Raw genomic sequence first — 15174 nt, 5'->3', positions numbered from 1 at the left:
GCAACAACACGAAGCACGTGTCCACGGGGGTCACGCCGTTCTTCGCCAACAACGGGAGGCACCCCAGAACCTTCCCGGGACTGGAAAGAATGGGGGAGGGGGAGCCGCAGACAGCAGATGCGTTCGCGTCGGAGCTGCAGGAAGTCCACGATCAGCTGAGGCGCCACCTGGAGCTGGCCAAGCACGCATACAAGGTACAAGCAGACAAGCACAGAAGGGTTGGAGAAGAGCTCCACGTGGGAGACTGGGTTTGGTTAGCAGCCCACGCAGTGCCGGCCAGGTCGTTGGCCAAGAAGAAACTAGGGCATAAACAACTGGGGCCCTACCAAGTCGAAGAGCAGGTCAACCCGGTAGCTTTCAGACTGGCACTTCCGGAGGGTTCCAGAATGCATCCGGTATTCCACAGATCGGTGCTCACTCCCTACAAGGCACCGCACAGGTTCCAGGAACCCGGAACGGCGCCGAGTCCGGCCAGAGACAGAACAGGGCACGCGGGAGTGGCACAGAAGGAGCGCATCAACGAAGTCACGGAGATTTTGGACTCCAGATGGGGGGAAGAGGGGGTAGAATACTTTCTCGCCAAGGAGGGCACCCCGGCCAGTGCGAACAGCTGGGTGCCGGGCTACGCCCTAGACGAACCTCTGCTCAAAGACGAGTTTCATGCCCTCTTCCCACATAGACCTATGCCAGCAGACTTTTTCGACGACTGGCTTTTCACGCCCACGCTTTCGGCCAGCACGTTCCGGGGGTTCGACTCGGACGAGGAACCGACACGAGACGTCCGTTCCCCGGAGGGGTCACCCTCGGGATCCGCCTCAGAACCCTCGTATTGGTGGGACGATAGGCCAGAGGAGCAGTTCCGCAGAAAGTGGCTGGAATGCTCAGGACGAGCAACGCCGCCAGGAGGAAGGGAGGGAGAGACGGACATGGACATTTTCGGGGACGACCCGGGTTTCGAGCACGGCGGCACAGAGATGGAAGCGGAGGTGACCGTCGTCGACGAGAGCAGGGAGGAAGACCCGGGAGAGTTCAGATGGAGGCCCGCCACGGGAAGCGACCGATATCCGACGTTCGTCCCTTTGCAACAGCAGCCCCCAGCTCCAGCACCGGAAGGAGGGGAGGGGGGAATGGGGGGCTTCGAGGGGGGGATGGATGTCAGGGGTTTAGGAGCAGAGGCACGGGCAAGGGAGGAAACAGAGAGCGAAGGGGAGGAGGCAGAAGAAAAGATGAGTGATGACGACGACCCGAGATCTCCTAGTCTTTCTAGTGAATCAGAGGATTCACAGAAAGGAGCACCAGTGGCCAGGGCAAGGGGGGCACCCCAGGAAGATAGAGCCAGAGGGGACTCAGGGGGGAGCAGCTGGAAATCGGGACCAGCGTCACCGCCAGGAAGCAGGGAAGAGGAAGGGAGCCAGGGGGGAAGCGCTGGCAGCTCACCACAGGAGGGAGGGCATGAGTCAGGAGTGGCCACACCTCCATCGGGGAGCGAAGAAACGGTTAAGAGGAAAGTGGAAGGTTGGGCGCGCGCGCCAAGTTCAAATGCAGAGGAAGGTGGCGCAGTAAGCAGCCCCGAAAGGGAACCAGGTCCTAAAGCCCGGCGCAAGGAGGCAGGAGGGTCCGGGTCAGCGTCAGAAGAATCCCGGAAGGAAGAAGCCCCGGGGGGTAGAGGGACCCAGAGGAGGACAGTCAGGCGGAAAAGGTGGAGCAAGGCTAGGATATTAAGTTGGTGCACACGGGGCGGAGACTCAGACGGAGCTTCGCCGATCTAGCTACTAGACGTAGAGTTTGCGCGCAGCAGCGTGAGAATGGAAACTGTAATTCAATAAAGACTTTTACTTAATGATCGCTGGCTAGCGTGATCCTCTGTGAGCTAGGATCTTCAAGCAGCTCTGACAATATTATATAGAATAACTATTTAATGCCCCTGTATCTGAGTACTGAACAGAAGAAGAAAAATACAGGAAGTTCTACATTCTCCATGTTTTAGTTGATGCCTGTTTTCTATGTGAAATTGATGTCACACAAGCATATGTTTGACATGCAATACTTCTGTACTTTGGGAGACAAATGAAAAGTTTTTAAAAAGGGGAAAAGTTAGAAAGACACATTAAAAACTTTCACGAATCATATGACAACACAAGTTGCTTTTGTAATGACTTAACAATGATTTCAGCAACGCTTGAAATGGATATAACTGTAAAACCCATTATAGCTCACCTTAAGTTAAGAAATGTAGTTTGATGCTGCACCAAACATGCAGACTTCTTGACACCATGCAACTGCTGACACGCAGTGCAGTCCAGAGGACGTTAAGTAAGCACTATTAAGCTCCACTGACATCTTAGCACTCAGTTGAGCACACTTAATTCCCATTGATTTCCCAATTGACTTGATTATATGTAACTTTCCCTAGAATTGTGACAATTTTTGTCTGAATTTTCAGTACTGAGGATCATCAAGCCAGGTTAGGTACAATTCGCGTGAAGCTGTGTGCATCAGAAACCATGCTACTACATGTCTCATTCCTAGCCTGGAAATCTTTTTTCAAGAGCAAAGCATTTTTTTAAAAAAGTGGGGTGAGGAATAAGAACAGCAAAACACTACAGTGACATCACAAAGTCCCCAGTCTGCACAGCACTCTGCAGCTAAACACAGCTGGGCTTTGCTAAGATTTGGTGGTATGAAGCATATTTGTGGCTATTTATAGGCTAATTATCTTTCTTTTTTTTTTTTTAGTGGGTTGGAATGTCCTGAAGAAAAATTTCATTTCCTCATCACACTTTACGCTATTCATAAAAATATATGTTTGTTTTTTTTTTAAATTGGGCAAAGTGGTCATACCTGCTCCCTTTCGAGAACTTCGGTGAGCATTACAATTGTGTGGCATTTCCATTCCCACACCATTCGCCAGAAGTCTTCCACAGTGTGAGGAAGAGGTCCTTGTGTTGCAATGAAGTAATCCTTCTGGCGATAGCCCTTCACAGTAAAAAAAATACATGCAACGATTACCTGATGCCTCGGTGATTTCAATTTTTTAACTCCAGGCAACCTAAAAGTGATTCTAGACTAACTAGAAATATCAGAAATATTAGAACAAACTATTCTTTTCAGAAAGCTCCAGAATGAGCCACAAATCCAGAAAACTGTAGTTAGTCCCTTACATACAATGGAAGAAGAGGGAAACCAGTTCAGGAATAGAAAAACACAAGATTTATATTGCATTGCATTGCATTGCATTGCATTGCATTGCATTGCATTGCATTGCATTGCAATCATGAACGAATTCCTATGCCCCACAAATAACCCAGAGATGCATTTTAAATAAAAGAACACATTCTACTAAAAACATGCTGATTCCTGGACCGTCCGCAGGCCGGATTGAGAAGGCAATTGGGTCACATCTGGCCCACAGGCCTCAGGTCGCCTACCCCTGCTCTAACCCCTACACCACACCAGCTGCCATTCATGATCTGAATTCAGGCAATAATCTCAGGTGGCTGCCTCATGTGGGCATGATGAACTGATACTCCACCTGGCCCCCTGGCTGCCAAGTCAGCCCTGAAGAAGCCTTGCATGGTTGTGTTTACTGCTGCCACCCATGTGAGACTTCTGTGAGGCCTCTGAGAACGGGCAAATGGGGTCCTTCAGAGTGAGAGAGGGAGCCAGGTGCTTCTCACCACCCACCTCCTGCGAGACAGACTTTCATGCAAGCCCTGTAGGCGCACGCACACACACACACACACACACACCCACACCCACACACACCACAAGAGAGAAAAAGCCAATGGACAATCCACCAGGTGTCTGAAAATGTAATTAGGTGGCACTGGAAAGACTGTGGGAATTTAACCGGGTTCATTAACTGACTTATTAAGCTTCCCTTGAGGACTGTATTAAAGTATTAGAAAATAAAATAAAAATCTAAGGGTCAAGAGAAAAAAGATGGCAGTGTGTATATAGAGATGAACCCTACGACTGAGACCATGAAGGAGTAAATACTGTTCAGGCAGCTGAACTGTATTTGGAAGAAGTGGAGAAGAGGAAAATTCTTATTTGATAGCTAGAAAATGCTTCGCTGCAGGTGGGGACCTCAATTTCTGTTTTCTCTTAAGGAACAAGGAGAGCAGGGAGGTTTGTCTCTCTCTGTTGACATTTTAAGTGCAAAGCCATACTTTTTATGATGTTGATAATTTGATTCTTTTTGAAAATTCTCAAGTTACTCTTCAATATAGCTCATGTGGTAATGATAAAGGCACATGTGCAACCATGTTGCCTGCTAGTCGAAAACAAAGTTGACTGCTGAAAAGACTTGTAAAAATCAGTACTACACATATTCCACATACACAGAAACACTTACGTCTATGAAGGAAGCATTGATATAATCCGTATACTCCTGACCTCTTTTCATTGAAAGAATCACTCTGTTAAAGTCATCTAAAATACAAAAACACCACATATTAGGTTTCTTAGAATACTTAGCATTTTATAGTCAATAATACAATAAAGATATGAAGCTTCAGGCTTTCGTAGAATCAAGTTTACGATATATCTTTGTACTTCAGCCTAGCAGTGCCACCTGCTGTTGAATGTGTAACATAACCGTACACTACTAATTTGGATAAATACAAGTATTTCGGTTTTTACAAAGAGGAAAATTAGTATCTTACATGGGATGATTTGGATAACTCTGGCTTTCTTCATATTTGCGGGCAGATTACCAGTTCTCATGTTTTCTTTCATTATTCGAACATTTGTTAATTTCTACAGCAAAAAGAGAAATTGGGCTAGGACTTTGTAGATTACTGTATAAAAACACAGAATACCAAAAATGGCTAACAGGTACACATCAAAATTTCATGATATTCTGTTCCTTTTAGAGATTTCTAGTTGATTCACCTGATCCCAAACCACATAAACCTTCACCTGTGTTCTTTTATGTTACACCTATATGGAAAGCAATTTTTTAAAACCTGGAAACTAAGACACACTGCTTTTGTTTTCTGCAGGCAAGGTATGTAGCTAGAAAGAGTGATATGTACAGTTCAATTTCTAGTAGCTTGTATGTATTACTTGTTTCTAGGTTAGATTACTGCAATGTGTTATACATGGGGCTGCCTCTGAAGACAGTTTGGAAACTTCAGCTGATGTAAAATTCAGTTGCCAAGTTCTCACTGGGGCAAGACAAGCTGAGCATATAGCGCTAATCCTTGCCCAACAGCACTTGCTGCCAATTGGTTTCTAGGCCCATTTTAAAATGTTGGTGCTGACCTATGAAGCCTTAAGCGGCTCAGGACCTCAGGACCTTAAGGACCGCCTCTCCCTATATGGACCTACCCAGCCCCTGTGTTTGGAGGGCCTTTTCTTTGTCCCTCCCCTCCCCAAAAGGTTCAGAGGCTCACAACATGAGAACAGGCCTTTTTTGTGGTGGCTCCCCATTTGTGAAAAGCTCTCCCCAGAGAGGCTTGCTTGGTGCCATCGTTACATGTCTTTAGGTACCAGGCAAAAACATTCCTCTTTAACCCAAGCCTTTGGCCATTAAATATTCTATGGCTTTTTATATGTGGAGAGACTGTTATTATGATTTTTCTGTGGTTTTTTATTTTTTTTAAATATGCTATTGTCAGGGGTTTAGGAGCAGAGGCACGGGCAAGGGAGGAAACAGAGAGCGAAGGGGAGGAGGCAGAAGAAAAGATGAGTGATGACGACGACCCGAGATCTCCTAGTCTTTCCAGTGAATCAGAGGATTCACAGAAAGGAGCACCAGTGGCCAGGGCAAGGGGGGCACCCCAGGAAGATAGAGCCAGAAGGGACTCAGGGGGGAGCAGCTGGAAATCGGGACCTGCGTCACCGCCAGGAAGCAGGGAAGAGGAAGGGAGCCAGGGGGGAAGCGCTGGCAGCTCACCACAGGAGGGAGGGCATGAGTCAGGAGTGGCCACACCTCCATCGGGGAGCGAAGAAACGGTTAAGAGGAAGGTGGAAGGTTGGGCGCGCGCGCCAAGTTCAAATGCAGAGGAAGGCGGCGCAGTAAGCAGCCCCGAAAGGGAACCAGGTCCTAAAGCCCGGCGCAAGGAGGCAGGAGGGTCCGGGTCAGCGTCAGAAGAATCCCGGAAGGAGGAGGCCCCGGGGGGTAGAGGGACCCAGAGGAGGACAGTCAGGCGGAAAAGGTGGAGCAAGGCTAGGATATTAAGCTGGTGCTCACGGGGCGGAGACTCAGACGGAGCTTCGCCGATCTAGCTACTAGACGTAGAGTTTGCGCGCAGCAGCGTGAGAATGGAAACTGTAATTCAATAAAGACTTTTACTTAATGATCGCTGGCTAGCGTGATCCTCTGTGAGCTAGGATCTTCAAGCAGCTCTGACAGCTATGTAAGTTATCTTTTTAATATTGTACATTGCCCTGGGATCTATGGATAAAGCGTGGTATATTAAATTTAAGTAAAGTAAGTTAAAAAAATAAAGGTAGTATGTACATATTAAACAATAAGTATTACACACAGAATCATAGAATTGTAAAGTTGGAAGAGATCCTGTGGGTCATCTAGTCCAACCTCCTGCAATACAGGAAAGCTGAACATTGATGTTATACCGCAAATGTATGTATGAATGTAACATTAAAAAACTTCCAAAAGTAGAAGGGACAATTACTTTTGTTCATATTTGCAAATTCAGCAGATCTCAAAATGCAAAAGAATGGTTTGAGATACAGTTAAGTCGAGAAAGTATAACTGGTGTTAGCCTTAAAACTTTACTTCACTATATTCATAACTCCAGACATATTATATATGCTATGCATAATATGACTGTTATCACCAAATTCTAATTCAGGTGAAGTTTCTTTATCTAAAAAATACCCAACCCAATACTCTAAGATGATTAACCTTTTAAAAATCAGAGTAAGAAACTATTTCTTTTAAGTGTGAGCCTGAAATCTTTGTAAAATTTTATTTAATACTTACTTTAAACTCTTCTTCTAGCCCTAGTTTGACAAGATTTGGTGCTGCATTGTGCGATGGCTGCAGGTGCTTTTCTAAGGAGGACACATCTAGTTCTGTGTCACCATAGAGGTAGTATTCAAGTAAGGCTTGATAAATGAAGGAATACTGCATCTGTAAAGAACGTAAGCCATTTTATAAGCCAGGACACTTTAAATATTACTAATCGCATATAATATATGATATGAATAACCTCAAGCTATCTCATACACTTTTATACAGTAGTCAGAAATGTAACTGTTGCCTTTACGAGTGGTAGGTAAAAAACTTACACATACGTTATGATTGAATAAGCCAATAAAATACAGTTTACTGTAAAGGAACAAGTCTAGGCTTATCCCTCTCTCATCCACCGGAGCTTGGAAGGAGCTTGGAAGTTTTCACTTCCATTTTCAATTAACCCAAGCTCAGCATTACATCAAAATCCTAAAATGTGGCTAATATATGGTTTATTGAAACAATCCAGATTCAAAAACCAAGGCTTGGAGATTAATCACAGTTTGTTTGAATTTTGATTAATCATCCTAAGGCAGTTCAACAAAAGTTGAAGTGAAACCTACTATCCCCTTTTTCTGGCCACACAAAAGGCTAGAAAAAGCATGAGCTTGACCTAAGTTTATTCCCATAATGATAAAACGTATCTTATCCATATGTAATAATTCATCCTTATGGCATTTAGGAATTTTGGTGACAAACCACAAACGGTAAAGGAAAGGAAGAATCTTGGTTTCAGCTAGTGATTTGTCTGGAGAGGTAAAACAACATTAAACTACAGAGAAGCTTCATCCTTCAGAATAAATTAACAGCTCACACTCCATAAAAGCATTCTAGAATCACAAAGAGCCATTTAGAACACAAATAATGAATCACACCTTTAAAAAAAGAAAAGAAAACAGAGACTAAATATGGCGAAAAATAAGACCGTGCTAAGGTGCAAGAATTGAAGCTTTTCAGGGCAAGAGGATTAATACAGATGTTTTGTATCTCTGGAACTTAGAAAGTTCTCTTATACTATGTCAGACTAGCCCAGTATTGTTTACATCAGGGGTAGTCAACATGGTGCCGTCCAGATGTCCCTGAACTACAGTACCCATCAGCCTTAGCCAGCATGGCAAATGACCAGGGCTGCAGTCCCAACAACATCCGGAGGGCATTGGCTATCCCTGGTCTACACTAACTAGGAACACCCCACTACCCGTGTATCATAGAGGCCAGGGTGGTGAACCTCCTGCTGTGGGCTGAATTTAAGCCCACAAGGACGTTCCTCAAACCGTGCTCAACCTGCCTCCTACTCGATGTCAAACATGGTCAGGTGAGGGCAGGTAAATGCGTGGCTGCATGACTGACTGCCGCGTGGTGAACTCAGTCACGCAGCCTGTCCCTGCAGAAAGCAGGGCTGGAGTTACCGCCCAGCAGATGGGCTGCCTGATCAACTCTAATGGATTGGGCCATGCACTGAGCTCTTTGTGGGAAACTTCATTGTGCGGCTGATCCCTGGATGGCGAGTTGACCCCTGTGGATTGACTGAGTTCGCTGTGGAGAACTTCCACTATCTGCCTTAATTTCCACTATCCCTGGCCCCACAATTTGTTGCTCTAATTGGCTGCTGCTTTGGCACACTTTTTTAAAAAATAGGTCTTGTCTGCTTTGGAATAATGATGTCATTACATAGATGAACTAGATGCTGGTCTATGACCATAATAAAGATTTGGATTGGATTGGATGTCATCACATAGCCAACCATGATTAGCCAAGTGACAATGTCACTGAGGACAAGCAAAGCTGATTTAGTATTAAAGGAACAGCAGATCAAGACAGGAAAGAAGTACTTCTTTTTTGGTAAGGGAGCACAGGTGAATTCCCAGGGTGCAAACATTTTCCTGCTCCTACTCACAAGTGACAAAAGGTGTAATGTTTTTCATGGGTGAGGGCAGAAAATGTTGGCCAACACCTCCCTCCAATTGGCTGAGTCATTCTGTCATCTTTTAAGCTGAAAAGATTGATAAATTTGACATAAGGTGTATTTTATTTACTTACATCGGTCTGAACCATTTGTTGGCGTTGATTGCGGATTCTTGCCACAAACTCAAAAACGTCAACTTTTTGCTCGACATGCATCATGTCAATCATAGCATCGATTACTATGAATGTGCCTGTACGACCCACACCAGCACTTAAGAAGAAAGGAAACGCAACAGGAATTAGGAGGAAAATGATGAAACATATTGCAGTAACTTTTTTGGACTTGGCAATCCTTCTTCTGAAGTCTTACTCCCAATATTTCTGATTTTCTTTGTCTTCCTTACTTATATTGCAAGCACTATGACAGGTCAGAGCAGACTCTCTCCACTACGTTTAGTGGCAGTATCAACATCTCCTGCATTTAGTTTATTGTGAGACAGGACCCCCTATTTAGGCAATGCTTCCGTCTTAACAACACAGGAGTAGGGATCGCCAAGCAATCCCACCCTCCGTGTTTATGTAAAAAACATGTATGGGTCCTTTGCAAATATGGCTGCATGCTCAAAGGCTTTCTCGCAACCTGGAATAATAACAATAACAATAACAATAATTTATTATTTATACCCTGCCCATCTGGCTGGGCGGCTTCCAAAAAATATTAAAATACTGTAATACATCAAACATTAAAAGCTTCCCTAAACAAGGCTGCCTTCAGATGTCTTCTAAAAGTATGGTAGTTGTTGTTCTCTTTGACATCTGGTGGGAGGGTATTCCACAGGGAGGGTGCCACTACCGAGAAGGCCCTCTGCCTGGTTCCCTGTAACTTGGCTTCTCACAATGAGGGAACCGCCAGAAGGCCCTCAGTGGTGGACCTCAGTATCCGGGTAGAATGATGGGGGTGGAGACGCTCCTTCAGGTATACTGGGCCAAGGCCGTTTAGGGCTTTAAAGGTCAGCACCAACACTTTGAATTGTGCTCGGAAACGTACTGGGAATCCTGCCCAGTTGTGAGACAGTCTTTTTGCAAAGGTCCCAAGGCAACAGGGTTTCATTCTTTGTCCAGGGCTACTTCGCATTGACTCACAGCAAGAAGTCTGAATGAACATAAATAAATCTAAGTTGGGATAGAAACCCAAAGTAGCTCAGATTCAAGTAACCATTGGACCATACCCATAAGTAATATTGAATCTACTTCCTGCTGCTTATGGCCAAATTACATAATGTGGGGTTCACTGTGCCTTTAATTGCAAGTGTGCTGCGATCACACATATTGTAGTACAATTTACAGTGACAAATCGGCTGCGTAGGCAGGGGCTACTGAAACCTCCCTGCTGCTTTCTGCTCTTCCACGTAGAGCCATCCTTCAGCTGCTGTTCTTCTAGCAGCTGGACTCACTTCGGTATCTGTGTGGAAAATTATCCCATGGGATGGGCTAAGGAGGGGAAATCAGGAGGTAAGACAAGGGCTCCCTCCTCCACCCACTCTTTTCACTTTAAGACACACTTTGCACATCCTCAAGTTAACTACTTTAGGATCTTGAACTTGAGACTCACCTTTTATTTTTAACTAGCAACTATGCTGGCCTTATAAAGAGCTAAATACAGTCTTACCTAGGATCCCGAATGCCTTGCGAGTCGAATGTTTTGGCTTCCAAACGCTGCAAACCCGGAAGTGAGTGTTCCGGTTTGTGAACGGTCTTTGGAACCCGAACATCTGACGCGGCTTCCGATTGGCTGCAGGCACTTTCTGCAGCCAATCGGAAGCCGTGCCTTGGTTTCCAAACGTTTTGGAAGTCAAACGGACTTCCAGAACAATTCCGTTCGACTTCTGAGGTAACACTGTATACTGAATTGAATTCTAAAATACCATTTTGACACCAATATGAACATTAGATATAAAAATGTACAGTATTGATTTACTGTGAAATGCTAAAATACTGTCCTAGTGCAGTGTTTCCCAACCTTTTTTGGGCAAAGGCACACTTGTTTCATGAAAAAAATCTCGAGGCACACCACCATTAGAAAATGTTTAAAAAATTAACTCTGCGCCTATATTGACTATATATAAAGTAATTCTCTTTAATAGGAATCAAATAAACACAAAGAAAGTAAATCCTATGAGAAAATCCTATGAGAGAAGAGAGCAAATGTTATTAGAAGCTGGGGAAATATCCATGTAAACGTAACAGATTCAAATACTTAAAAGGAGGTGCTGAGCCCTTGACATATGCCTGTAAAAAGGTTGTTGTTGGCGTTGTTAATTGAATTAGTATTCAGCCTTTCAACCCAAACATCTCCAGGGCAGTAATGTAGCTGGCATGAGTCTGATTTAAATTGTGCTTATACTGTGAATCTAAATTCAATTTCATTTATAATGAATTGATTTATTATTTATTAAAGTATTTAGGCTGCCTTTCGGGATAAAGAAATACCCACAGAGTGGTTTGCAATGCAATGCATTGCAATAAATAAAATAAAATAAAATAAAATAAAATCTATTTAAAGCTCCACAAAGGTTATGTGGGACACTGTTCAAACTCTTTGTGATTAGGATTTCAATAATTTCCTGATAGTCCAGTTCTCTGTATTTCCCAGGTGATCCTTATTTCACCTGGCCTTGGCTTTCCTTGTGCTGACTATCCATTTTCTTTCATAGTATGGGAAGAGACTGTCCGCCCAAACAAGCCCAACTGCTGCCTGCTTTACAGAACCTCCTGGATGACTACGGATTTGTGTCACTGCCCATTTCCATGAAAGATTTATTCATGCATTTTGCACAATGCCACAATCCCACATGCAACTTTTAAAAAGGATAATAAAGGATGATCTGCATGACTGCCTTGGCAAGCGCAATACCTGCCAGGCTCAACGGCCGGTCTCGCGCTGCCGCTTCCCGCGCTCTCAAGGACCCGGGAGGAGGAAGGCGTGAAGGGAATCCCGAAGGCGCGAAAACATCGCGCATGCGCAGGCCTTCCGCCTGCGACAGCCCAGTAGGCCGGCCGAAGCGAGCGGCGATGGGATGTGGGAGCTCGCTCGCTCGCCGCCCCGCGTGTGCCTATGTGGGGCACGTTACAGCCCCGTGACGTCAGCGCCACGCAGGCAGCCAGGCAGGCAGACGGCGAGAGCCCCGCGCTGGGCGGCCTCTCCTCGCCGCCGCCGCCCCGCCTCTCGCCGCCCGACTCGCCCGCCTCCCTCCCACGGCACACCAGGCAACGTCTCGCGGCACACTAGTGTGCCGCTGAACACCGGTTGGGAAACACTGGCCTAGTGTTTAATAGCACAACCACTAGAGGGAGCATGGTTGCTTCTGATTAATGATAACTCAAATGATTTTCAGCCTTCCTTTCAGAGGAAAAGGGCCTGGCATCCTGTGCTAGGCATAAATGTTCCTCTGGTATCCTATTATTTTATTTCGGTTTGTTGTTCTTGTGATGTCATATTCCAGCTTTCTAAATCATAACTTATTTCCTTAGACCCTTTCCCATTTATTATATATACACACAAAAAAGTTTATCAGCGATACCACTTCTTCTAAGCATCCTGGTACAAGTTGTACAAAGAGCATTTTTATATTTTGATTGGGCGTTGATTACTTTCAAGTGTGTTTTAAGAATGCATGAATCACCCATGCTTCCTCCTCCATCAGACTCAAACTGCCTTCCCCTACCTCCTTCATGGTACTGGTAGCTACATAGACTGCTAAGAATACAACTACATTACTACAAAGAGCTTGTTCCTTTTCCTGTTCCATCGCTATCCTTTTTCACTTCTGTGCCATATCTAAGCTTGCGGCAGTGACTGTATTGTTTTCTTAACCTAGAAAACTGCTGGTACTTTATGAATATATTTATGCTGATAGTAAAGTTTTGAACGATGGGCTATTTTTAAAATTGTAAAAAAGATTCCTGAAGGGAGATTTGCACAAGCTTATCTTGGCATAAGTCACAACAAATGGTCCGTCTCTCAAAATGGAAAAGGGGACAAATTAATCCCTGCTGATGAATAACTAAGGAGAAACCTTTGCTTTTTTTTCACAGGTGATACAATACGGATAATAATCATCATCAAGAAGAAGCCAGTTTCCTGATACTAGTTCTGATGTTGGCTTGTTCTGCTTTTTCTCAGAGACCCTAGTAGGAAAAGCCCACATTAAGGAGACACTTGTTGCTTAAGCACGCAAAAATTGATTTTGCCCACTTCCTGTTAGGCCACCCCAAGGTAAGTTTTCATGGGTATGTGTGTGTACCTGCATATTTATACATACACATACCTGCAGTGAACCACAATTGGTCCAGCATGTGCAGGATTCAATGATTTTACTTTCTTTAGGAATTTGAGCATTCCAATAGGTGTGAAAGGCACTCCAAAATCAGGCCAGCTGGTGAAATGAAGCTGTGTCACAAGCCTGGGAGCTTTGCAGCCATCAGAAACCTGCTAGAGAGCCAGAAACAGAATATGAGTATGACCATTGATTTCTTTGGCTAAAATCAGCAAACAATCCAGTTAGTGTGACCGATCCCTCCCTCTTCAGACATCAGCAATAGCAGCCTAGACTAAGAATTAATTTAAAATGTTCAGTATATAAAGAGAATTACAGAGTCACTCAGCTGCCAGCAAAAAGCATAGAAACTGCAAGTCATAAGCATATTCCATGACCTTGCATGTTGTGCTCACTTAGAACTTAGTATTCATGCACCCACATTTCCCCTTCTTTCAGCAAGAGTTATTGTGGGGACACCTTAACCTGTAAGCACCCCTGGCCTGAGACTGGCAAGTGGATGGGGAACGATTTACCCCAATTGGAGCTAGAGACACTTCGCTCCCAAAAGAAGCTTCAGAGAACAGAGAGCTACTAGAGCCTTCGGTGTTTAATGGCAACATGAAAACAAAAACTACATGCAGAATGCCAAATGAAATCTCACTTCGGGCACAGTTTAATAAAATGTAAGTATTGAGTAGAGCTAAGTTTTCATCTGACAAAAACAGTTTTCACTCAACAAAAACAGACAATTCCAAGTACGTATTTTAGAGGTTAAAAATAGATCAGGAATGTTTTCCAGTTATGAGAAATATTAAATGGGGTCTATAACTTACTGACTGAATACAAAACTTCCGAATAGTATAATCCACAAGAACTATACAGTCCTCCACAGAAACTCGGATGTTTCCATAAGTCCAGCATCCCTGATCAGGCCAGTACTGGAAACACTTGTCCTGTGCAAATGTAAAGAACACACACAGTCACTTCAAGCTGCAATATATGCCCCTCAAATAACTGAGCTGTACTATAAAGCTGTACAATTATTTTGAGTCTATTTAAAGTATGCTTTTTAAAATTCTAAAACTGAAACTGACACCGCCTAACTATATTAATAGTGAGTTATGAAATATAATAGGACCAAAAATTCATTAAGGTATGACTTCACCCCCCTATGATTTCTAAAAGCCCGTTTCTCCAGGTTGCAGGATGCAATAATTTCAATCCAGAGCCATTTGTAGCCAATGGTTACATGACATTCTTTTAAAAATCTATACTGCATACAATGAGAGAATTGTTGAGAACTCTGTCAACATTTCTCTATGAATGCCAGGAGAGGTCATCCTTGAGCAATAAAAGTTGCATGCTTCTCAGTGACCGAGATATATTTATTTTGTTAGCATCTGTATTGGAATTGCCTTTAGATGTTTTTCTTGTCTTACTGCTTGGGTTTGCCACCTTGGGCTCTTTGGGAGGAAGAGTGGGATATAAATTTAAAAATTATTACTATTATAATTTTCTGCTTTCCAAACACACCTTATTCACTTTTAATTAGCTACCTAAAAAGCACAACAGGAAATGAATATGCACACGAATACGCTCCAGCCATCATCTTCTACCCTGCTGCAGATGTGCTGGGAAATTTCATATTGTATTTTATGAAATCAGTTTTATTCTAGGAACTAGTAATTGGGCTGGAAGGTAAGCTGGAGCCTGAAAGTCCATCTAGCATTCCAGGAAAGATAACGAAATTTGGCAGTGGATTAGGGAAGAGAAAAATGCAGTCAAACAATTCTCAGCCATTCCTGCCCCCCACAACACATGGCTACTAGTCATAATAACTATGCTGTGCCCACAACACTGGAGGCAGTAATGTTTCTGAATACCAGTTGCTGGAAATTGCAGGAGGGAAGAGTGTTCTTGCGTTCAAGTCCTGCTTGAAGGTTTCCCACAGGCATCTGACTG

At 44.0% G+C, this 15174-nt stretch overlaps 1 protein-coding gene and 1 long non-coding RNA gene across 5 annotated transcripts in view; one reads left to right on the top strand and one right to left on the bottom strand.

The window, feature by feature from the left end:
• LOC308579567 overlaps positions 1 to 2811 on the top strand; it is a 27494-nt gene extending 24683 nt beyond the window's left edge. For all 3 annotated transcript variants that reach the window (XR_014004539.1, XR_014004540.1, XR_014004541.1), the window contains exon 4: positions 2737 to 2811. This is a non-coding gene — a long non-coding RNA (uncharacterized lncRNA). The remainder of the gene's footprint in view (positions 1 to 2736) is intronic.
• Positions 1 to 15174, bottom strand: part of LOC308579566 (receptor-type tyrosine-protein phosphatase epsilon-like) — a 22747-nt gene extending 7573 nt beyond the window's left edge. The window contains exons 1-7 of one of the 2 annotated variants that reach the window (XM_081214126.1): positions 14046 to 15174; positions 13222 to 13382; positions 9029 to 9164; positions 6956 to 7105; positions 4668 to 4761; positions 4358 to 4434; positions 2842 to 2976 (exon numbers count right to left, since the gene is read on the bottom strand). In XM_081214126.1, the coding sequence (XP_081070252.1) occupies positions 2842 to 2976; positions 4358 to 4434; positions 4668 to 4761; positions 6956 to 7105; positions 9029 to 9164; positions 13222 to 13292 (663 nt within the window). In that variant the 5' untranslated portion in view covers positions 13293 to 13382; positions 14046 to 15174. Of the gene's footprint in view, positions 1 to 2841; positions 2977 to 4357; positions 4435 to 4667; positions 4762 to 6955; positions 7106 to 9028; positions 9165 to 13221; positions 13386 to 14045 lie in introns of both variants that reach the window. The other variant, XM_081214125.1, reaches the window with a different exon arrangement.

The sequence above is a fragment of the Podarcis bocagei genome (genome assembly GCF_964188305.1).
Source record: "Podarcis bocagei genome assembly, contig: HAP1_SCAFFOLD_208, whole genome shotgun sequence".
NCBI classification, from domain to species: Eukaryota; Metazoa; Chordata; class Lepidosauria; order Squamata; family Lacertidae; genus Podarcis; species Podarcis bocagei.
Note: the sequence above shows the minus strand (reverse complement) of the source record. Positions and strands in the feature narration are given on the sequence as shown.